This window comes from Ovis canadensis, chromosome 1 (assembly GCF_042477335.2).
Source record: "Ovis canadensis isolate MfBH-ARS-UI-01 breed Bighorn chromosome 1, ARS-UI_OviCan_v2, whole genome shotgun sequence".
Taxonomy (NCBI): domain Eukaryota; kingdom Metazoa; phylum Chordata; class Mammalia; order Artiodactyla; family Bovidae; genus Ovis; species Ovis canadensis.
In genome coordinates, this window is record NC_091245.1 from 106,196,731 (window position 1) to 106,219,202 (window position 22,472).

The window sequence follows — 22,472 nt, forward strand, 5'->3', positions numbered from 1 at the left end:
AGTGGGCGCAGGACCTTGACGGCCAGCAGGCTCCAAGGTCCAGGCTTTCCGCCAACAGCAACAGGCTACTGACTGGGCCCAGGCGAGGGGGCCTCTGCAGGAAAAGCTCCTTGCTCTGCCTCTGCTGCGCTCAGAGGTCAGGCTGGGTGGTGCCAGACAGGAGGCCTCCCTCCTTGAGGAAGTGTCCCTGCAGTCCCCCAGCATCCACCTCACCATGGACGTTCCCTCCACAGAAGTACAATGCTGATTACGACCTGTCAGCCCGGCAGGGAGCAGACACCTTGGCCTTCATGTCTTTGCTGGAGGAGAAGCTGCTCCCAGTGCTGGTGAGTGCCCAGGCCTACACAGACACACACACACACCCAGCATGGGAACCAGAATCCCACCCTGGGTCAGGCAGGTGCAGTGGCTCAGACCAGCCTCTTCCTTCCTACATACCCAATGCAGATACATACTTTTTGGATAGACGCCAAGAACTATGTGGAAGTGACCCGGAAGTGGTACGCAGAGGCAATGCCCTTTCCCCTCAACTTCTTCCTGCCTGGCCGCATGCAGCGGCAGTACATGGAACGGCTGCAGCTGCTGTGTGGGGAGCACAGGCCTGAGGATGAGGAGGAGCTGGAGAAGGAGGTACCTCTGGGACAGGGGGTGTTGTATGACAAGAGCCCCCAGGATGATGGCGGAGGGGCCAAGTGCCTGCGAGGGGAGGCGGTACCCAACCCGCAGCTGCGAGCTGACCTCGTGTCCCCTCCATAGCTATACCAGGAGGCCCGAGAATGCCTGACTCTTCTCTCTCAGCGCCTGGGCTCTCAGAAATTCTTCTTTGGAGATGCGTGAGTCTCACTCCAGGGGAGTCATAGGTGGCTTGGAAGAAGATACAGGTTCAAATGTAGCCACAGGGGTAGGGTGGGGGCTCAAGCTCTGGACAGGAGGCGCTCGGCACAGACATTGGGTCTGGTGAAGGTAGGGCTGTGTGTGGGGCCGGAGCCGCCTCAGTGGTACAGGAGGGTGGGAGGGCCGCCAGGCCCGGGACGGGCCTGCTGAGCTGTGGGGCACTCAATGTGCCCTTTATGCAGCCCTGGGATAGAGTCCCATTCAAGGCCAGGCTGGCGCCACCTGGGGCACTTTCCCCACCCCGGGACCAGAGCTGTGTGTCCTCTTCTCCCCCGGTGGTCCCCCGCTGCCCAGAGCCTATCTTCCCTGGGCTGACTCTTCCTCTGACCCCGTCTCTCCCCTTCTCCATCCCACTCTTCTCTGCTGCAGCCCCGCCTCCCTGGATGCCTTCGTCTTCAGCTACCTGGCCCTGCTGCAACAAGCAAAGCTGCCCAGTGGGAAGCTGCAGGCCCACCTACGGGGGCTGCACAATCTCTGTGCCTATTGCACCCACATCCTCAGCCTGTACTTCCCCTGGGAAGGAGGTAAGGGGCGGATGGGTGGGGAGGTGGTGGGTGCTAGTCCTGGGGAGAGTGGGCAGGGACCCAGGAACCAGCCTCCCATCCACCTCCCTTCCTCTCCCCTCAGCTGAGGCACCACCTCCACGCCAGACACCAGCGAACCCAGAGTCTGAGGAGGAGCCACACCGGCGCCGGAACCAGATCCTAACCGTGCTGGCGGGGCTGGCGGCCATGGCCGGCTACGCCTTGCTCAGCGGCATTGTCTCCATCCAGCGGGCACCATCTGCCCGGGCCCCAGGCACCCAGGCCCTGGGCATAGCTGAGGAGGATGAAGAGGAATGACTTATCCTCATGCTCTCAGGACTGATTTTTCTACTGTCATGCATTCCAGAGGCCCCTGTGTTTCCCCATTGTTGGTATGGTGGAAATGGGGTGCCACCCCCCCGAAATAAAACTGCTCACATGGACTGAGATCAGACATTCTGTCTTTTAAGCAGCTGCCATTTTTCCTAGCTGGTACCAGGGGGCCATCTGGTGCTCGAGTCTACCCTCTGGTGCTTGGCTTCTTTCACTGCCTGTGCCTGGGTGCGGACATCTGCGTAGGCCTGGTTCTGCATCTCCAAGAAAGACAAACAGTTCCCAGTTTTGGGTCCGGCTTTCCTCGTCTCTTCCTTTCCTTAACCTCTCTCTCCATCTACCCCACCCCCGACCCGTGTTTGTACAGACAGTGAGCTCACCCTGGGCCGGGGCCCAGTTTCCACAGGCAACCAGCGCATAGCACACGCTCACACAAGCACGGGGGTGGAGGACCACTGGGGCTTCCTGATCCTTTCCCTAGGGCCCTCCAGCCCCTGGCACCAACTAGAGGGGAGAATGAGTCACCCAAACCACTGCCTCTGGGCTTACGTCACTTAAGCTCCCCCTGGTCCTGCTGTACCCTCTGTAGCCACAGACGGCATGTGGGCTGACCGTGTCCCTTTAATGTCCAAGCTGAGCCCAGGCGCAAGCGTGGGTATCAGCTCCATCACTGGCGACGCCACAGGTAGGTGTGAATGGAGTAGCCAGGTGAGACAGTCTCCATGAAGCCCACGGCGGGATCCTTGATGGTGAGAGGCACATCCTTAGAGGAGCTGGAGGAGGTAGGGAGGAGTAGTGGAGTGTGTGATCCCGCCAAGCCCACCGTCTCATCTTCATCCCAGTTCCCAGGCCCCGCTGCTCTCACCGGTTCAGCACGACCACAACCGCAGAGCCGTCAGGCCGAAAGAGTGCCACCGTGTCCAAGTCGCTCTTCTCGCTGGCAACCAGCCCCACTCTCTGCGAGCCCTCGGGAATGAACTTGCTGAAGTGGGAACAGGATTGTCAGGGACCCCAGCCCTGAGGGTAGCTTCCATCAGTCTATCACTTGAGAAGTCACCTTCCCTACCATCTATACCACCCTGCCCACCCCCACACCGGCCCCCAGAACCATTCCTAAGATGTGCCCTAACTCTCCAGGCCTCCAGCCAAGTGGTTAGATATGCCCTGCCCTCCTGCCTCCTAACCTCAGCATCAGGCATTGAGGAATTGTCTGTCTCAAATGCCATCTAGTCACTTCCTACCTACATGGTGCAAAAGGGACAGATGCGAGCCTCCCAAGGTTCCCACTCTCCACACCTTCCTGCCTCCTCATAGTGGGTGATACAAGCCCAGTGCAGGAGATGCTAGGCCTGGCATGGAGTCGGAGTGCCCACCTTCCACTCACCTGAAGTGGCCAAGGTGGTAAAACATAGGCTGTTTGTAAAATGTGTCCTTGGCGATATCCACAATGATGGGGCTATCAACAAAGTTGCGCACCCAGTTGGGTCCCCCTTCAGGATTTAGGGCGAGGTTCCAGTCGGTCCAGCCAACCACATGGTAGAGGAGGTTCTAGGGTGGAAACAGGGCAGAGACAAAGGTTCCACGTTGGGCCCCCAGTGAATACAGTTAAGTGTCACATGAGGGAGATGGGCTGTGGGGCCTCGGCCCTGGGAGGGGTGTGTTTTATATCCTTAATATCTAAGGAGGGGACTTCCCTGGTAGTCCAGTGGTTAATGATCCTCCTGCCAATGTAGGGGACACAGGTTCGATCCCTGATCCAGGAAGATTCCACATGCCACTGGGCAACTGAGCCCATGCACCACAGCTACTGAAGCTGGCATGCCAGGAGCCTGTGCTCTACAGCAAGAAAAGCCGCTGCAATGAGCCTGTGCACAAAGGCTGGAGAGGGGCCTTGGCTTGCCACAGCAGGAGAAAGCCCGAGCGGCAACGAGGACCCAGCACAGCCAAACACTAAAAATCTACGGAGGGAGGGGTTTTGAGGGCAGAGGCATCGCCAGAGAAACTCAGAAATCTGAGGCAGCTACAACGGCTCAAGCATTCAGAACAAGGTGATGGGGTGCACAGATCTCCGAAGGGAAGGCAATAGAGGGCATCATGAGATCCCCAAACTTTGCCCCCAAGAGTAAGCGAGCTGGGGAAAAGCTGGAGAGGAGGGCCCCCTGTCAGCCTCTGGTGAGACTAGTGAGGGGCCCAAGGTGGTCTGCTGTGCGGAAGGAGAGACTGAGGTGGCTCACTGTGATGATACTGTGGCTGTACTGCATTCCTCGATCCCAGGAGCCCAGCCGCACGCTCTGCTCCCAGAACTTGGAGCCCACACAGGCCTCTGAAGCAAAGAGCATGGTGTTGGGGAACAGGCGGTGCGTCTCCCCCAGGGTGGCTTTTGCTGGAGCCAGGAAGTCCAGGTACCAATGTACAGCGATGCCATGAACATACTTAGCTGCTTCTGGGTCTGCCAGCACCTGGACAGAGAAAGGGAAGGGCTACTGGGGAGACAGAACCATGGAGCCTGGGTCCTACACGAGGGATCTGGAGGAGGCACTAGAACTTGAGAGGTGGGCGCAGGATGAACACAACTTAGAGGGGGTTAAAGTGACAACCTAGGAGATTCTTGGGCTTTGGAGACCCAGAGGGGGGTCAACACTACCCCCAGCATCCCAGGAATGCCACCTGGGCACCTGGCCCCAGCCAGGGTACTCTAGGAATCAAAAGTTGGGGCAGGGAAGGCACTCTGTTCCAGAGCTAGTCATCTAGATGCTGGATTTGGGGTCACTAGGGTACTAAGGTCTTCCCAGGTGGCTCAGTGATAAAGAATCTGCCTGCCAAGGAGATACAGGTTCAATCCCTGGGTTGGGAAGATCCCTTGGGGAAGGAAATGGCAACTCACTCCAGTATTCTTGCCTGGGAAATCCCATGGACAGAGGAGCCTGGAGGGCTATAGTCCATGGGGTCGAAAAACAGTCAGACACAACTGAGCATCCAAACAAGGTGCCCACAGGAGTCCTGGTCCTTACCACCTGGGCCCAGCGAGGCAACAGCAAGCGCTGGTCATCCAGCATCAACAGTCGGACGTCGCGGTGTGTACTGTTGGCGAGGATGGGACCCAGGTCACGGGCAATGAAATCTCGCTGGTGCTCAGGAGTGAAACCCAAGCACTGGAAGGGGTACCCGCTAAGGAGCCCTGCAGTAGGCTCGTTCTCGGCTGTCACTGCCCAGAATCGTAACTTGTGCTCCGCGTAGGCATCCAGGAACCTGGCGAGGGCAAGGGTGTGAGGGATCATGGCCAAGAAAGGGGACCAGGGCCCTGGGGACTAGGAGGTCGGAATGAATGGGGAAAACTGAGGGGCCTAAGCCTGAAGGCCCAGAAGGTAGAAAGGTGAGCTGAGAGCTGGCAGCCGAACAGGTCAAGGGTTGGGACGCAGACCAGGGTGTGTGAAAGGGGAGCCTGGTCCAGGCCCGACGGCCCTGCTGTTTCCTTACTTGACAAAGTATCTGGCCCAGGTCTTGTGGTAGAGATCCCCCGGCTGACCCTTGAGTGTCCCCTTCCCATTCACGGCCCCATTAGTCTTGAGCCAAGTGGGCGATGTCCAGGGACTGGCAAAGAGTGAGACAGAGCGGTTGGCCAACTCCAGAGCTTGGTGAATCAGTGGTATCTGGAAACAAAGGTAGTGAGGAGAGACACCCAGAGCTGGAACATAGACTGGCCCAACTGGTGTATCTGGCCTAGCCATCAGCCTCTACCCTCCCATCCCAAGAGAGGGCAGGGACAAGTTCTATGTCTCTCTGCAAACTGTTCTAGCCTGAGGCCCCTCAATCACCAGGCATCAATGCTGCTGGGGCCTGAGGCAGCCAGAGTGCCCACCTTGAGCTTGACATCTTCCTCTGGAAGGCTGAAGTTGAGCAACTGGAAGTCATCAGGGCTGTCGTCATAGGTGTAGGTGCGGATGGAGAAGTCACAGCTGGCCATGGGGACCCGGATGACGTTGTATTCAATTCCTGTAGAAATTCCTGAGTCAGGGCCAAAGGGAACTGGGGTGCAGGGTGAAGGGCAGACTGTCTGAGCTGGAGGGCCCCGGCACTCAGCGGATGGATAGGACAATTTTTTTCCCACCGGGCATTAACAGAGACCCAAATGTCAGGGATGGGTGGATGTCAGGGAGAAAGGAGAGGTCAAAGAGCCAACTGCACTATGTCATCCTGTCCCTTCCTCCTCACCTTCTTCGGAGAAGTATGATTTGAGCAGCAAATTCCGTGCAGCAGGTGACAGGGCAAGGATGTTGAGAGAAGCAGCATCTGTCATGGCCCCTCCAAACCCCTTCACTTTCTGGAATTTCTGATCTGGCTGCAAGGTCAACAGCAACCCTGGGGACATCCGCAGGGAATAAAAGGCGTCAGTGCACAGGGGAGAAACTCCATGCTGATCGCTGGCATGACTCGGCTCCAGAAGGACCATAACCTCGGTGAGAGCTGGTTACCTGTGCCTGTGCGATTGGCCTGGACGGTCCCCAGACTCAGCTCCATTCGGCGCCCGCTGCGAGTGCTCTCAAAGCGGCTGAAGGTGCCAGGGTCAGGCAGGGTCAGGGGGTCCAGAGAATCACAGTATGTGGCATTGCAGACACACACCACCGAGCTGTAGCCAAAGCTTTTAGGGATGCAGGGGCGGGCACCTGGCAGGGAGGGTGCACAAGAGAGGCAAGGGCTGAGGGATGAAGATGGGGAGAAGGGACCCACTAGCTGAAAAGAAAGACAAAATACTGGTTTCAAAAATTCCTGGGCCTCCCTGGCAGTCCAATGGCTAAGAGTCTGAGCTCCCAATGCAAGGGGCAGGGGTTTGATCCCTGGTCAGGAAACTAGATCCCACATGCCACAACAAAGACCCAACTCACACAAATAAATAATAAATAAATGGTTTTAAAAATTATCCTGCTGTACCTCCACCCCACTGTTGCTCTCAGTCACGCAAAAGGATTTACTGAGCATCTACTTAAGTCCACCACCAGTATGCCAGAGACTGCCAAAGACCATATGGCAGAAGGGGGACCTTGGGGCTCCTTCCCTTCTCTCTGACTCACTTACCTGATACCCACGACACTGTATGAAGTAGAAGTAATCCCATGAGGCTGGCAGCCATGATTTCTACTCTGCCCCGAGGCACAGGATACTCCTGAGAACACAATGAGGAGTGGCTAGAAGGCAAGCCCCTCTCCACCTCTCATCTACTCTCCTAGGCAGGGCTCGACTGCCTAGTCTCCCACCTTTAACAGAATGGAACAAAGTCCACAGACACCTGAGTTCAGCCCTCCCTCCAAGCTCTCGGCTAGTAATAGCTCTCTGCCCACCCCAAGCAGGACCCTCCTGCACCCCTCTTCCCAACCACTTCCCCTTCAATCCCACCTTCCCTCCATCAAAAAGGCATGATGACCTGCTTCAAGGAGAGCCCGTCATTCATTGAATTCCAGAGCCGGGTTAGCCAGAATTCCAGAAAGTGCATGACACCACCAATTAGAAGCCTTGTCCCCACTCACCTCTCTGGAAGGACTTGAAAGCTCCATCACCAGGCAAGAAGGCGTTGGGGTTCCCAAACTTCTGAGGGATAGAGGATCAACTAAATAAAAACAGGGATGCAGGGGCCTGTGATAGCTATACAGGCCAGATTAGCCCTGCGGGTTAATTCGGGCATAATGGAACAAGTCACGTGAAACCATGGGAGTGTCACATGACCCAGGAAGTGAGGCAACTGCAACCATACTTGTAAAGGGCAACCGACTGGCTTCCTGAGGGCTTATACATCCTATGAAATTCTAGAAGGCATGTATGGATGACAGCTTTAGGAAGAATCTAGATGAAAGATCTTAATGAAGGATTGGGTAGAGGTTCCCATATCCCAAAGGATGGGAGCCACAGCAGGCACACTGCCTTCTTAAGGAAAATATTTTAAAGATATGCTGATAATGGTTAATACTAATAAAAGAGGATCATGGTACAAAAATACTGAGGCCAAAATCCTGAGTGATGATTAAGCAATCTTTGCACTATAGAGGCTCATAAGCAGGGGAGTCAGACACACAGATGCTTATAGATAAGGACAAAATTGGTAACAGCTGTGCACAGAGGCCCTTCCTACAGGGCTTCATGGAGAAGGGGTGAGGGATAAGGAGTATTAACTAGAGAAGTGCAGGGAGGATGGGCCCTGGGCAGGGGGCCGGTGCCTCCCCAGGCCTCTCTTGTTTCATCAGCAGATACAGATGAGGAGGAATTGTTTCTCCTTTCTCACAGGACAGAGAGGTTGTGTAGAGCAGTTCAGAAACTGCAAAGTGTGGTACAAAGCTGTATCCTCAGTGGATGTGAGAAGGAGCTTGTATTGCCTCATGGGCCACATCACAGATTTAGTGGGAGTGACATACACATTCAAGACCTGGCTGACTCTAGCTCCCTTAGCCTATTTCCTCATCAGTTAAATTTCCCCATCTGTTAAATGCCACCATCTCACAAGGTCATTACTACAATCAGTAAGATAAGCACAGTGCCTGGTACACAGTAGACCCTCGGGAACCACTTGTCTTTTTTTTTTTTTTTTTAATTATCTCAGTGAAGTGTTTCCAAATAAACTCCAGGGGAAATTGACCATTTCTTCTTCTAGGCTCCCATAACCCTAGAGGAGCTATGGTCTCGGTGAGAGGAGCTTGGTTTGAATCTTGGCTCCACTATTTACTGGCTGTTTGACCATCAATAAACTGGAAGGACTGATGCTGAAGCTGAAGCTCCAATACTCTGGGCACCTGATGTGAGCAGCCAACTCACTGAAAAAGACCCTCATGCTGGTAAAGGCTGAGGCAAAAGGAGAAGAGGACAGCAGAGGATGAGATGGTTGGATGGCATCACCGATTCAATGGACATGAGCTTGGGTGAACTCTGGGAGATGGTGAGGGACAGAGAGGCCTGGCCTGCTGCAGTCCACGGGGTGGCCAAGAGTCAGACATGACTTAGTGACTGAACAGCGACAAACTGCTTATCACGCTAAGCCTCTGTTTCTCGTCTATAAAAGGGAAGTCATAACTCCCATCGCACAGGATTGTAAGGGGTCAGTACGATAATGCCTAGCACACTGCCAATTCACTTCAGTCTTTGCGACCCCATGGTTTGTAACCTGCCAGGTTCCTCTGTCCATGGGATTTTCTAGGCAAAGATACCAGAGTGGGTTGCCATTTCCTCCTTCAGAGGATCTTCCTGACCCAGGGATCAAACCCTTGTCTCTTATGTCTCCTGCACTGGCAGGCAGGTTCTTTATGACTAGTGCCATCTGGGAAGCCCAAAAAGGGCGTGTTGCCTCCCCTTGGGGAATTGAACCTGGTCTCCCATGTGACAGGCAGGGGCTCCCCACTATGTTAATGAAGATTGGCACCAAATACTACAACAAGATAGGACTGGGTTTACATAAGGAGCTTGGAATTCCACAAATGAGATCTTACTCATTCAAGCAGAAGGCCTGGTCCAGGATGGGTAGGTGCCAAATTGTTCCGTTTAATTGAACCACCATCATTATGTCAAATCTGCCCCATTCAGACTTCCTATTTCTCAAGGAAATGCTGTACATGACTTGTCCTGGGGAGGAGAGCAGGTGACATCCAATATCTTACTTCCCTTGAGTTCACTTGTTCCACCAATATTTATTAAGCACATACTATGTTTGCCCTGACCCGCTCTGCTGGCTCCAAAGTTCCTCTCCCTTGCCTGTTTCCCTTTGCAGGCAGAGACTTTGTTGAGTCTTTTGTTTCGTTTCTATCAAGGTGATTTGCCCTTGAGGCTTTTGTATTTATCTTCTTAATAAAGTTGGTTATTATAAGGGAGAATATTTATTGAGTACTTATTCTATGCTGCCTTATGTTCATTGTCTCATTTCATTCTCAAGACGCAGATACTAATTTTTTCCCCACTTTAGAGATGAGGAACTTAAGACTCTAAATGGTCATGAAATTGCCCAAAGTCCCTTGACTACTCAGTGGTGGGACCTGGATTTGTAATAAGGGGTGGAGCAGGTATACATGGGACCCTATGGCTGCCAACACTCAACCGGGCAGTGGTCCTTAAGGCAGAGAGTGGGTGAGAGATGAGAGGCCTACTCGTTGGGGCCAGCAAGTGAGCTGGGGGTCTGGGGACAGGCTGAGGGCTGTGTCCCACAAAGCTCCAGGGCCCTCGCCACATTGTCCCCTGGCCAGGCCCGGGCTTTGAAGCAGCTGTGCCCTCTCCTCCATTCCCCATCTGGGGTCTAATGGAGGTGCCGGTCTCCATGGGTCACCATCCAAGGAGGCCTCAGCAATTGGAGTGCATGGCACTGCCATTAAATGTCATGCACAGCTTCAACCAGCTTCAGTCTCTCCGTTCACATTTCAAAAACTGTTACAGCTGAGATCAGCTGTCCACCCGCTTAGGAGGTGGCAGAGGTCAGGGTTAAGCTGCAAGGACACTGCCCATCATGACTTCAGGTCTACCTCTGTGGGTGGACCTGTTCTCAGAGAAGGGCAACTGCTGTGAGCTGGGCACTAACCCATAGGCATTTGCTACCACACGTATTCCCACTGACCCTACACAAATAATTCACTCCGGTTTAAATGAAAAACCTGACTGGCTGGGTGCTGGGCGCCTGGCTCCCTCAGTGATGACGGCTGGGCAGGCTCTGGGGACCCGCCCCTGAGTGCGCCACCAGCTGAGCTCTGCCTCTTCAGCAGGGCCTGGGCACTGGTGGAAGGACACAGACTGGGTGCTGGACCGGTGCTCCAGGGCAGAGAAACGGGCCTGCCCAGGGTCCCCTTGGCTTAGCCTGGGCCTTGGAGAGGGGAGTTGAGCCTTAGCACTTTGCCCTTTGTCAGAACAGAGACTAACACTTGCTCTGCTGGAGGCTTCCAGCAACATGGTGACCTGACGATGACCTGACCTTAAGAACAAATGATCTGACACCAGGAAGTTTGCAACAACTAACCACGGCCCCCCACCCTTCCCTATAAAAGGGCTTGGCTGAAAGCTTTCCAGGAGTTGGGGGTTTTTTAAGGCATAAGCAGCTTTGCATGGCCCTGCAGGAAACATCTCTTTGGTCCAGGCTCGACGTTTTGGTCTTATCTGGCCTCACTGCACTGACCACACAGACTTGTGTTTGATAACAGATTCATATCCAGAGTCCTATGACACACATCTCACCTGGAGGTGAGTGCCTCCTGCTGTGCCGAATGCTACCTTAGCTGCTGGTTATTTTCAAAAGCTGCTGTGCTGGTCTGCAGTGCTGCTTTGTGTTGTTTTAAAATTGTCCCGTGTTTTCCACAGCGTGTTTTATCTGCTAAAAATGAAGCCCAAGTTGGCTTCCAAAGTGCTGGCTGCGTGGCACCATTTCTGGATCTGTGTTCTTCAAAGGCATTGGTCAGGGGATAACTGGTCGATAATGAAACAGAATCCAGGACTCCCGGGTTGAGCAAGATGGACTGATTTTCAGTTGGGGAGGGGCCGGTCTGCCTCTGTTCCCTTTCACAGGAAATCTCCACCCAACAGCCTGAGCACCCCCTTTTCATAACAAGCATTTCCTCACATACTCTCTACTATCCTGAAATAAAGGTATAGATACTATGACTTACCTATACACATAATTTAAGAGACTAAATACTGTTGCCTTAATTGGAATATAAAGGAAAGATAATGGGACTTTTATTTATAGGAAAATATGTTTTCAATAAATAAATGCTTAGGAAGGACTATCTACAAGACATTATAGAATAGTTAGATATGTACTAACCTAAATGGAATAAATTAGGATTTAAGAGAAGGAAAAACAGCCCATGAATTAATAATCTCAGTGTGTAACTTTCATGTAATTTTTACAAAATGTAATTATTATGATGCTGTAAAAATATAAAATACATGATAAATAAAAATGCTTAAAAGTCAGTCTTTATGAATAAGATTCAATGCATTCCACAAGTCTTAACAAATTTACTATTTGATTCTAAGCCTTAGCAATTCAGTAAGGAATTTCTTTTCAACAAATGGTGCTGAGATGACTGGATATCATGTGCAAAAAAGATAAACTTAGACCCTTACCCCACTCCACAATCAAAAATCAAAGCAAAATGAATCACAGACTTAAATATAAGAGCTCAAACTATAACATTTCTGGAATAAGGAAGATTAGCCAGTGGTTTCTTTTTCTTTGTTTTAGGCAACAATAAACATTTGTTATCTCACATTTTCTGTGGGAAAGGAATGCAGGAGTGGCTTATCTGGATGGTTCACACTTGGAGTTTCTAAAAAGATTATTGCCAAGACGTTGGTCAGGGCTGCTGTCATCTGCAGGAGGCTCGACTGGGCTGAGGCTCTGCTTCCAAGTTAAGTGAAAGTGTTAGTCACTCAGTCATGTGGAGTCTTTGCAATCCCATGGACTATAGCCCACCAGGCTCCTCTGTCCATTGGACTCTCCAGGGAAGAATATTAGAGCGAGTTGCCATTCCGTTCTCCAGGGGATCTTCCCGACCCAGGGATCGAACCCAGGTCTCCCACACTGCAGGCAGTAAACTGTCTGCGTCACCTGGGAAGCCTAACATAGGTTCATCACCTAACATAAGTGATAAACTGGGGCTGGCTGTTGGCACAAGGCCTCAGTTTCCCACCACGTGGACTAATTCATAGGGCTGCTTAGTGTCCTCACATCATGGCAGCTAGATTCCTCCCCAGTGAGTGGTCTAAGAGAGACTAAGGCAGAAGCCACAACGTCCTAGCCTCAGGAGCCACACATTATCATTTTTACAATATCCTATTGGATAACAGTCATCTTTTTTTATTAATATATATATTTTTTAATTTTATTTTTTTTAATTGAAGGATCAAGTGAAAGTTCCTCAATCATATCCAACTGTTTGTGACCCCATTCTCCAGGCCGGAATACTGGAGTGGGTAGCCCTTCCCTTATCCAGGGGATCTTCCCAACCCAGGGATCGAACCCAGGTCTCTCGCATTGCAGGTGGATTCTTTACCAGCTGAGCCACAGTGGAAGCCCAATTGAAGGATAGTTGTTTTATTTATTTTTTTGTCACACCTGTGCGGCATGTGGGATCTCAGTTCCCTGACCAGGGAATGATACTGCGGCCCCTGCATTGGGAGCACACAGTCTTAACCACTGGACTACCAGCAAAGTCCCTACACAGGTCTTCCATAGAGATGTGTGTGGGACAGAGAGGCTAAATAACGGTATGCACACCAAGTGGTGGGGATCATTTGGGGGCCATCTAGGAGGCAATCTACCATAGTCTGCCCTCTGTTCCCCAATAAGGCATGTCTCTCCCACAGGTAAACACTCTTACTTCCTCTCAAGGTCCCCCAAATTCTCATCTCATTATAGCTTAAGTTCAAAGTCTCATTAGACAATGGTTTCTTATTTATGAGTCCCAAATACAAATGATAGAAGAAAAAGATAAATTGGACTTCATCAAAATGAAAAATGTTTGTGTTTGAAAGGATGCCATCAAGAAAGTGAAAAGAAAACCCACAGAATGGGATAAAATATTTTCAAACCACATCTCTGATAAGGGCCTAGGATCTAAAATATACAGAGAACTCTTATAACTCAATAAGAAGAAGATAACCCAATTAAAAACAGGCAAAGGACTTGAAGAGACACTTATCCAAAGATAATGTACAAATGTCCAACAAGATCACAAATAGATGCTTGACAACATTTACCATTAAGGAAATGCAAATCAAAACCACTATGAAATACCATGTCATATACATTAGGATGGCTATGATCAAAACGACAGACAATGACAAGTGTTGGCAAGGATGTGGAGAAATGAGAGCTTGGGGATGTAAAATGGTGCAGCCACTTTGGAAAACAGTTGGGCAGTTTCTCAAAATGTTAAACAGAGTTACCATTTGACCCAGCAATTCCACTTCTAGGGAGCTACTGAAAAGAAAACACTTATCCACACAAAGACTTGCACATGAATATTTACAGCAGCGTTATTTACGGAAACAGACCAAATGTCTATCAGCTGGTGAATAAACACACAAACTGGTATTTCATTAAATGGAATAGTATTCAACAATAAAAAGGGAACAAAATACCAATACATGCCACGACATGAATGTACCTCAAAAACATCACGGTAAGTCAAAGAAGCCAGACAAAATGACCACAGATTACATGATTCCATTTATATGAAATTCTAGAACAGCCAAATCTAGAGAGACAAAAAACAGATTAGTGCTTGCCTACGGGTGGAGTGGGAATCAAAATCACAAAATTCTATTAATTTACTCAAAATCATTGAACTGTACACTTAAAAGGAGAAACTTTTATAGTATATAAATTAAATCTCAATGAAGTCAGTAAAAAAAATTTCATTATGTATTTGCAGTTGGTTCATTGTTTTGGCAGGAATACTACCACGTTGAAACTCTTTACAACTAAATATATTACATAGTTGGAAGTGCTCTAATATGCTGAGTCACTTCAGTTCAGTTCAGTCCCTCAGTCTTGTCCGACTCTTTGCAACCCCATGAACCGGAGCATGCCAGGCCTCCCTGTCCATCACCAACTCCTGGAGTTCACTCAAACTCATGTCCATCGAGTAGGTGATGCTATCCAGCCATCTCATCCTCTATTGTCCCCTTCACCTCCTGCCCCCAAGCCCTCCCAGCATCAGAGTCTTTTCCAATGAATCAACTCTTCACATGAGGTGGCCAAAATATTGAAGTTTCAGCTTTAGAATCAGTCCTTCCAAAGAACACCCAGGACTGATCTCCTTCAGAATGGACTGGTTGGATCTCCTTGCACTCCAAGGGACTCTCAAGAGTCTTCTCCAGCATCACAGTTCAAAGGCATCAATTCTTCGGCACTCAGTTTTCTTCACAGTCCAACTCTCACATCCATACATGACCACAGGAAAAACCATAGCCTTGACTAGACGGACCTTTGTTGGCAAAGTAATGTCTCTGCTTTTGAATATGCTATCTAGGTTGGTCATAACTTTCCTTCCAAGAAGTAAGCGTCTTTTAATTTCATGGCTGCAATCACCTAGTAGACAGATGCAATAATTTCAAGACAATGTATTTAACTTCTTCGTCCATAATGATCTTCTCCTAAGTTATTGGGCTTTTCAACAACAACAGAACTTCTAAAACTTTTCTGCATCATTATAAAGTCTTGCTAATTTATATTTGATCTTATACTTGCATATGTTGGTGAACAGAACATTCCAAAGTAGAATGAGATACTTCTTTGTGCAGGACTGTCGCGCATGTTATAGTCTATCTTTCCTGTCCTCCTTCCACTAAATTCTCAAAGTGCTCCTAATTGTTGTTGTTGTTCAGTTGCTTAGTTATGTCGGACTCTGTGATTCCATGGACTGCAGCACGCCAGGCTTCACTGTCCATCACCAACTCCTGGATCTTGCTCAAACTCATGTCCATCGAGTTGGTGATGCCATCCAACCATCTCATCCTCTGCCGTGCCCTTCTCCTCTTGCCCTCAATCTTTCCCAACACCAGGGTCTTTTCCAATGAGTCAGTTCTTCACAAAGTATTGGAGCTTCACCTTCAGCATCAGTCCTTCCAATGAATATTCAGGACTGATTTCTTTTAGGATTGACTCGTTTGATCTCTTTGCAGTCCAAGGGACTCTCAAGAGTCTTCTCTAGCACCACAATTTGAAAGCATCAATTCTTTGGCGTTTGGCCTCCGTTTTGGTCCAACTCTCACATCCGTACATGACTACTAGAAAAGCCTATTGCTCCTAATCATGGTCTCCACTAAAGACATATTTCCAAAATGCCCTCCAGGGGACAACTGAGACCCACTGCCCTAGGGGAGTCACCTCAAATGCCCAGGCTGCAGTAGTCACTATGGATGTACTGTTGCTGCTGCTGCTAAGTCACTTCAGTCATGTCTGACTCTGTTCGACCCCATAGACGGCCCCCTACCAGGCTCCTCCGTCCCTGGGATTCTCCAGGCAAGAACACTGGAGTGGGTTGCCATCTCCTTCTCCAGTGCATGAAAGTGAAAAGTCAAAGTGAAGTCGCTCAGTCGTGTCCGACTCTTTGAGACCCCATGGACTGCAGCCTACCAGGCTCCCCTGTCCATGGGATTTTCCAGGCAAGAGTACGTACAAGGTGGCCACAAATGCGTTCGTTTCCCTTTGCACAGCACTTTTAAAAGACTTAGCTAAACACCAAGGGAGGGCAACTGGGAAATAAATATAAGTGAGAAGCTGAAGCACAAAAATAGTTTGGCTGACCCAGCACAGAAGTTCTGATCTCACTTCAGCCAACCCTTGGCTCAGACAGCAAACTCCAGCCTTGGAGCCTGGCAGGCACCATGTCACAGGCTCCTTACTCTGTAGGTCTCAAGTCAACTCCCCAAGGAGGGTGCCTCCTCCTGGGCCCACTGTCGCCTCCATGGTCAAAGAGAGACACTCTCCTGTCATGTATGGCAGAGGAGGACTCACTCAAAAAAATACTTAAGAGATAAGTGAATGGATAAACCTTACCAGTCAACCTTTAATCTGTCCTTTCAGCTCTGGTTTCTGATCTGAAGAAACACCACTCTTACTGATTACTGACACCAAATGATCTTCCAGTGAGATCCTTCTGCCCCTTAATTACTAGGTTGTAGGTTCATCTCCGGATTCATCTGATCAACAAACTTTTTCTTCAGCTCTATAGAGATAAAATTTTTTACGTCTCTAGCTCAGTCATTAAAGAATCTCCCTGCAATGGAGGAGACCTGGGTTTGATTCCTGGGTCGGGAAGCTTCCCTGGAGAAGGAAATGGCAAGCCACTCCAATATTCTTGCCTGGAGAACCCCATGCACAGAGGAGCCTGGTGGGCTACAGGAAGAGTCTGAAACGACTTAGCGACTAAACTGCGACCGCCACTGAGATGTAATATTGTGTAAGTTTAATGTGTACAACTGATGATCTGATACATAATTTGACATGTTGCTGAATGATTATGGCAAGTTGGTTTAATTAACCAACTCTTAAACAATAACCATAGCATACCTGTAAAGTCCAGTGCAAATGGAAAGTGTTTATACCTCATATGCTTTCCTATAATTTTTCTCAAGATACCAATAGCTAATCTTTCATGGGTGGTTACTACATGCATTAGCCTGACAACCCCATGTTATGGGGAGAACTGACTCAGAGAGGTTAAGTAAGTGGCAAAGTCAAGCCTAAATTCAGCTCTTTCCTACTGTGAAGCCCAAGCAGCTCTTAGTCATCATGTCATACAGTCTCCCTGACATTTCAGTAGTATATTTTTAGTCTTCAGTACATTTCTTTTTCTTTCTTTTTTAAACAATTATTTGTCTATTTATTTGTTTATGGCTGCACTGGCTCTCCGTTGCTGCGTATGGGCTTCCTCTAGCTGTGGTGAGCGGGGGCTGCTCTGTTGCGGTCGCACAGGCTTCTTGTTGTGACGGCTTCTCTTGCTGTAGAGCATGGGCTCTAGGTGTGTGGGCTTCAGTACTCGAAGCACACGGGATCTGTACTTGCAGCTCGCAGACCCTAGAGCTTGCAGGCTTCAATAGTTGCGGCGCATGGACTTCAGCTGCTCTGTGGCTTGTGGCATCTTCCCAGACCAGGGATCAAACCTGTGGCCCCTGTATTGGCGGGCAGACTCCCATCCACCGTCTCACCAGGGAAGTCCCTTCTGTAAGTTTCTAAATGGCCACAGGGCAAATTCCACAGTTCCTATTTCTCTGAAACCTAAAACTCTTCCTCAAGAGACAAGCACAGAATTGGGGCTCAGGTTTACTGAATGAATGAATGAGTTAAGTTACTAACCACATTCGCTGTTTAAGGCCCTGCTTGTCAGTGTTTCAGGGAATGTCTTTGGTGCGATATGAAGCAAAAGAGTGATGAACTTCCAGAAGAATGAAGCTAACTCTGAAGAGGTCTATTAGAGCCTGAGTGACTTAATTGAGGGGATTTGGTTGAGGCAACAGGAAGTATGATTCAAATGCTGAACAACTGTGAGCCTACTCACACATTCCTTACTGTCCTGAGCCTCCCATGAGGCTGTCATGAGCCTCACTGCAGATAAAAAGGTATGAGAAGGTGGTCCTTGTGAACTGTAAAGCTCCATATGGATGGCTGGAATTATTATTGCTACTGTTATCTAGCCTTTGTTTCTTTCCTCCAGGTACAGCGGAAGGAGTCTTCAATCCCAGCCTTTACCCCCACCCCTGCTCCCTCTGGCTGCCACCAATTCTATCCCTCAAGAGGAGGCAATAAGGAAGGGGAAGGGCGTTTTGACATGGACACCCTAGTGATTAAACAGGATTAAAACCCTTGCTTCATTCCTTACTAGAACTGAGATACTGGGAAGTTACTTGACTTCTTGGAGCTTCAGTTTCCTTATCTTCAAACCTCTTGCCTCATGGGTTGTTATGAGAACCTCATGCAACCATGCATGTAATATTACTCACAGCCAAACCTCTGGGATGAGTTGCTACACTTGGTGAGTCTTCTCTCCATTTCTTACGTTGCATGGGCTGAAGCTGGTCCTCTTGGTTCCCCAAAACTGCTCTTGCCAAGGTCACTGATGATCCCTCTGTTGCTAAGTCTAGTGAATAATGCCCAGCTCAGGGATTCCCTGGTGCTGCAGACAGTAAAGAATCCACTTGCAATGTGGGAGACCTGGTTTTGATCCATGGGTTGGGAAGATCTCCTGGAGGGCATGGCAACCCACTCCAGTATTCTTGCCTGGAGAATCCCGATGGACAGAGGAGCCTGGCGGGCTACAGTACAGAGTCAGACACAACTGAGCAACTAAGTACACAGCACTGATCTAACTGTACTTTTCACCTCAGCTGACACAGGCCCCTCTGTTCTGGAAGCACTCTCTTTTGTTCTTCTGACTCGCACTCTGCTGCTCTGGAAGTCTTCTCTCTTCTTTGGCTGTGCCTTCTCTGCAGGCTTCGCCTCCTCTTGTCTGTTCCTTAGGGTTTTGTCCTAGACCTTCTCTTCTCATACGTCATGCTCTCTCCAGAGATACCCCATGGCTTTGATTATCTTCTAGTTGACTTTGGTTCCAAAATCTGCACTTCCAATCCCAATCTTCCTCTTGAGATGGACTCTGTGATGACTCTACCCTCCAGACCTTTCCTGCTGGAGTCTCACAGACACTTCAGCAGCACGATCACGAGGGCATCGTCTCCTCCAGTCAAACCCACTCTTCCTCCTGTGTTCTCTATCACCATGAACAGAACCTCTTCTTGAAGAACTTGGGGCTTGTGCCTGACTCTGTCCTCTCCGCGAATCCTTCTTCCTATCATTTCTCTTGTTAACTACTGAAACACCTCTCATTTGACCTCCTACACTCTACTTTTCTCCTCCAATCCATTCTTCAAGAAGCATTCAATGGTGTAACTCAAATACAAACACTGAAGCTACCACTCTCCCTCCTAAAATCCTTCAATGGCTCCATACTGCTTTTTAAGAGGGCTTACAGGACCTGGCATCTTTGTTCCAGCTTCATTTCTTATCTCTCCACGTGGACTATATGCTCCAATCACATCTCACCTAACAGGCCACATACCATCTTCCCTCTGCTCTGAGCTAGGATATTTTCTTCTCTCTTAAAATAAAAAAAAAAAAAGAATAAATACTCTTTTTCATCAGTAAGTCCTCAGCCTTAATGTCTCTACCATCAGTACCCTTTTCCTGACAACCCTAAATGGGCAGGGCACCCCTGCTATGTGCTCCCCAATGCACATATTTGACAAATAATAATTGGGCATCTACTATGGGCCAGGCACTGTTCTAGATACAGTAATGAATAAGATGATAAAGTCCCTTATGTTCTACTGGGGATGGTAGACAACACAGAACTTCAGATGGCCATGAGCACTATGAAACGAAATAAAGGGGTAGGGAGTGTTGGACAAAGGGAGTGAGGGGGAGAGTGGTAGGAAGTGAATTTGGGGAAAAAGGTTGGGGGTCAGATTCTGTAAGGCCTTCGTGGCCACTGTGAGGAAGTCTGCGTTTTATTCCAAGATGGAAATTCACTGGACAGTTTGGTGCAGGGAAGCGCCACCATCCGGTCTGTATTTTTAAAAGATCACTCTGGCTGCTGTGTAGAAATCAGACTCTAAGCGGTAAGTGCCAAGGCACGGGGACCAATCTCTAATTACAGCCTGCCGTGGACTGGCCCCCTTTTTCTCTATCCTTTCTCCTCCGAATCCTCACAAAGGCTCTTCTTCAGTTTGCACCACTCTCCACCTCCAGGCCTAGTTAACGCCTATTCATCTTTCGTTCAGATCTCAGCTTCTGTCGTTATGTCTGAGAAATTCTCTTTCTCTCACACACATACCCTCCTGTAACAAGCTCACAAATCTCGCATCTCCTTTGTAGCTCTTGCTAGTTGCAGTTAATTGTAAAAATGACTTAATGTCAATTATAGCACCCAGTGGCCTAACTCCTTTGTTGATCCGTCCTTGCCAAAGCCTAACAGAGCAGGATCAATGTGTCTCGCCAGTAGCCAGGGTCAATGTGTATCGCCAGGTAGCACAGCACCCGGCGCTAGTGCTGTGCTTACTGAACATTTGTCGGATGATTGAAGAATGGATAAATTATACAGAACTTTTCCCCCATTCCAGCCCTCAAAAATGCAAGTGCTTAGAAGAGGATTTGAAGATTTCTCCCCTCTTCCTCATTAGTAAAACACGACCATCCCTACAACTAATGATAACAGTGCTGATAAAAGGGTGAGCTCCAGATGCAGGGAAGGGAGAGTTAAGATCTAAGCCGTGCAAAATCCACTACGCCTACCGTGGGTGAAGCGAAACAGCAGCCCCAACCGGAGGCGAAAGGAAATCCCAAAGCAGCCTGTAAAGCTGGTAGGCGGGGCTGGAGAACAGGGCTCAGCGGAGACTCGGCGCATCTCACCACGCGCAGCCGCAAGGCGCGCAGGGCGGGTTGGGAGGGACCCGGGCCTCGCTCGGGAAGGGAGACCCGTAATCGTCAGGAGGCGGGACGCAGGCACTTTCCGCAGGTTTTATTGGTAGTGCTGGGGACGGACTGTTTCCGCTGGCCAGCCGTAGCCCAAATACGGCGCAAGCGTATTCGGGGTTCTATTTGGAAAGACGGCGCGGGAAGCAAGAAGCGCGCATGCGCCTCCGTATATACTCGCCAGCACACCCTAATGGATGGGGGAGGTTGCTTTCCTTCAGTGAGTGCGGGTCACTGGAAGCTGAGCTGTACTCTTGAGTTTCCTCCTTTGGGAGTCTCGGGATAGGGAACATTTAGTGCCCAGAAATTGCCCCGTTGGGAACCCCGATCTCCACTCCCTCCTATCTCATTTTGTCGTTCTGGCCGCGCCCTAACCCTCTTTCCCTGAAGCTCGGTTGTTATGATGGTGAATTATTCAAGAAGCCTTGCAGCCTGACGCCATCTATGGGCAGTGCCCCCTCCCTACTCCCTCTCTCCTGAGGGTCCCACTACTATCCCCAAAGTCATAGGGCCCCGAAGCTGTTTACAAGACCTCACGCTTTTAGTAACTTAATGAGTTTGTTGAGGACCTACTAAGTGTTAGACCAAGTGCAATGAGCAAACCCCTGCTCATAGGAGTTTGCATTCTATGGGACGACACAAACAAGATAATTTGAAATAGCAATTAAGTATTCAAAACAACAGGGCGGTATAATAGAACGCGAAGTGCTCAACGAGAAGATGAATATTGAACTAAGACTCTCGAATTAGGTGAAAGCAACAGCTATAGGGCAGAGTTTCGTGTTGGTGAAGAGCTGCTGCTGCTGCTAAGTCACTTCAGTCATGTCCGACTCTGTGCGACCCCAGAGACAGCAGCCCACCAGGCTCCCCCGTCCCTGGGATTCTCCAGGCAAGAACACTGGAGTGGGTTGCCATTTCCTTCTCCAATGCATGAACGTGAAAAGTGAAAGTGAAGTCGCTCAGTCGTGTCAAACTCTTTGCGACCCCATGGACTGCAGCCTACCAGGCTCCCTCCTCCGTGGGATTTTCCAGGCAAGAGTACTGGAGGGGGTGCCGTCGCCTTTTCTGTGGTGAAGAGCTAGCTGGTGCAAAGCCTCTTGTGCAATGGCAGTTTGATTGGACCAGGGTGTACCTGACCATAGTTTCACGAGTTTGGAGATTATCCTAAATACAATGGGAAGCCATTACATTTAGGCAGAACTTTAATATGACATGATTTCTTACCACTTTGCTGACTGGAGAATGGATTGTGGGAAGAATGGAAATAGATCAATTAAGAGGCAAGGAGAGAGGGTGGTGACTAGGGCTAGGTAGCTGGTGAGACATGGAAGAGTTCAGGGTAAGACTGGACATACCAGATGAGAAAAAAGAAATGAGGCTAATTCCTATGCTTATGGAAAGTGCAGTGAGGTGAGTGGTGGTGCCATGTATTGAAGAATGTTCCTAGAGGAACAGGCACAAGGGTTGGGAATCAAGAGTTCCATTGTGGCCATGTTGAGTCTGAGACATCCACGAAATATACAAGGAGAGATGTCACACTGGAGGCTGGAGCTCGTGGAGAGGTAAAGGAGAGAATTATCCACGAGCACATAGATGGCAGTGAAAGCCATGGGTCTTGCCGGGCTACCTACAGACAAACTGGAGGTAGGAAAAAGAGGGCCAAGGGGAGAGCCCTGGGGCTCTCCAGTGTTAATCAGCCAGGCAGAGGTGTGACTGCTGACAAGTGATACCAG

General features: G+C 49.6%; 2 protein-coding genes across 7 annotated transcripts in view; one reads left to right on the plus strand and one right to left on the minus strand.

Moving 5' to 3' along the window:
* The window catches only part of MTX1 (metaxin 1), a 5,014-nt gene extending 3,147 nt beyond the window's left edge, over nt 1-1,867 (plus strand). Inside the window, 5 exon segments of the mRNA XM_069576148.1 lie at nt 234-326; nt 448-630; nt 757-833; nt 1,264-1,418; nt 1,522-1,867. Coding sequence (XP_069432249.1) covers nt 234-326; nt 448-630; nt 757-833; nt 1,264-1,418; nt 1,522-1,736 — 723 coding nt within the window. The 3' untranslated portion in view covers nt 1,737-1,867.
* Nucleotides 1-20,733, minus strand: part of GBA1 (glucosylceramidase beta 1) — a 21,993-nt gene extending 1,260 nt beyond the window's left edge. Inside the window, exons 1-13 of one of the 6 annotated variants that reach the window (XR_011254317.1) lie at nt 20,560-20,710; nt 7,274-7,353; nt 6,825-6,912; nt 6,224-6,415; nt 5,964-6,110; nt 5,611-5,744; nt 5,229-5,401; nt 4,763-5,000; nt 3,986-4,210; nt 3,136-3,299; nt 2,617-2,733; nt 2,301-2,524; nt 1,863-2,005 (exon numbers count right to left, since the gene is read on the minus strand). Coding sequence is in view for 1 of the 6 variants with exons in the window: in XM_069576118.1 (XP_069432219.1) it covers nt 2,419-2,524; nt 2,617-2,733; nt 3,136-3,299; nt 3,986-4,210; nt 4,763-5,000; nt 5,229-5,401; nt 5,611-5,744; nt 5,964-6,110; nt 6,224-6,415; nt 6,825-6,912; nt 7,274-7,353; nt 20,560-20,671 (1,776 nt within the window). In the remaining 5 variants the exon portion in view is untranslated. Of the gene's footprint in view, nt 1-1,862; nt 2,525-2,616; nt 2,734-3,135; nt 3,300-3,985; nt 4,211-4,762; nt 5,001-5,228; nt 5,402-5,610; nt 5,745-5,963; nt 6,111-6,223; nt 6,416-6,824; nt 6,913-7,273; nt 7,463-20,559 lie in introns of those variants that run through there. The other 5 variants (XR_011254319.1, XR_011254318.1, XR_011254316.1 and 2 more) reach the window with 5 other exon arrangements.
* Nucleotides 20,734-22,472: the final 1,739 nt, after the last annotated feature.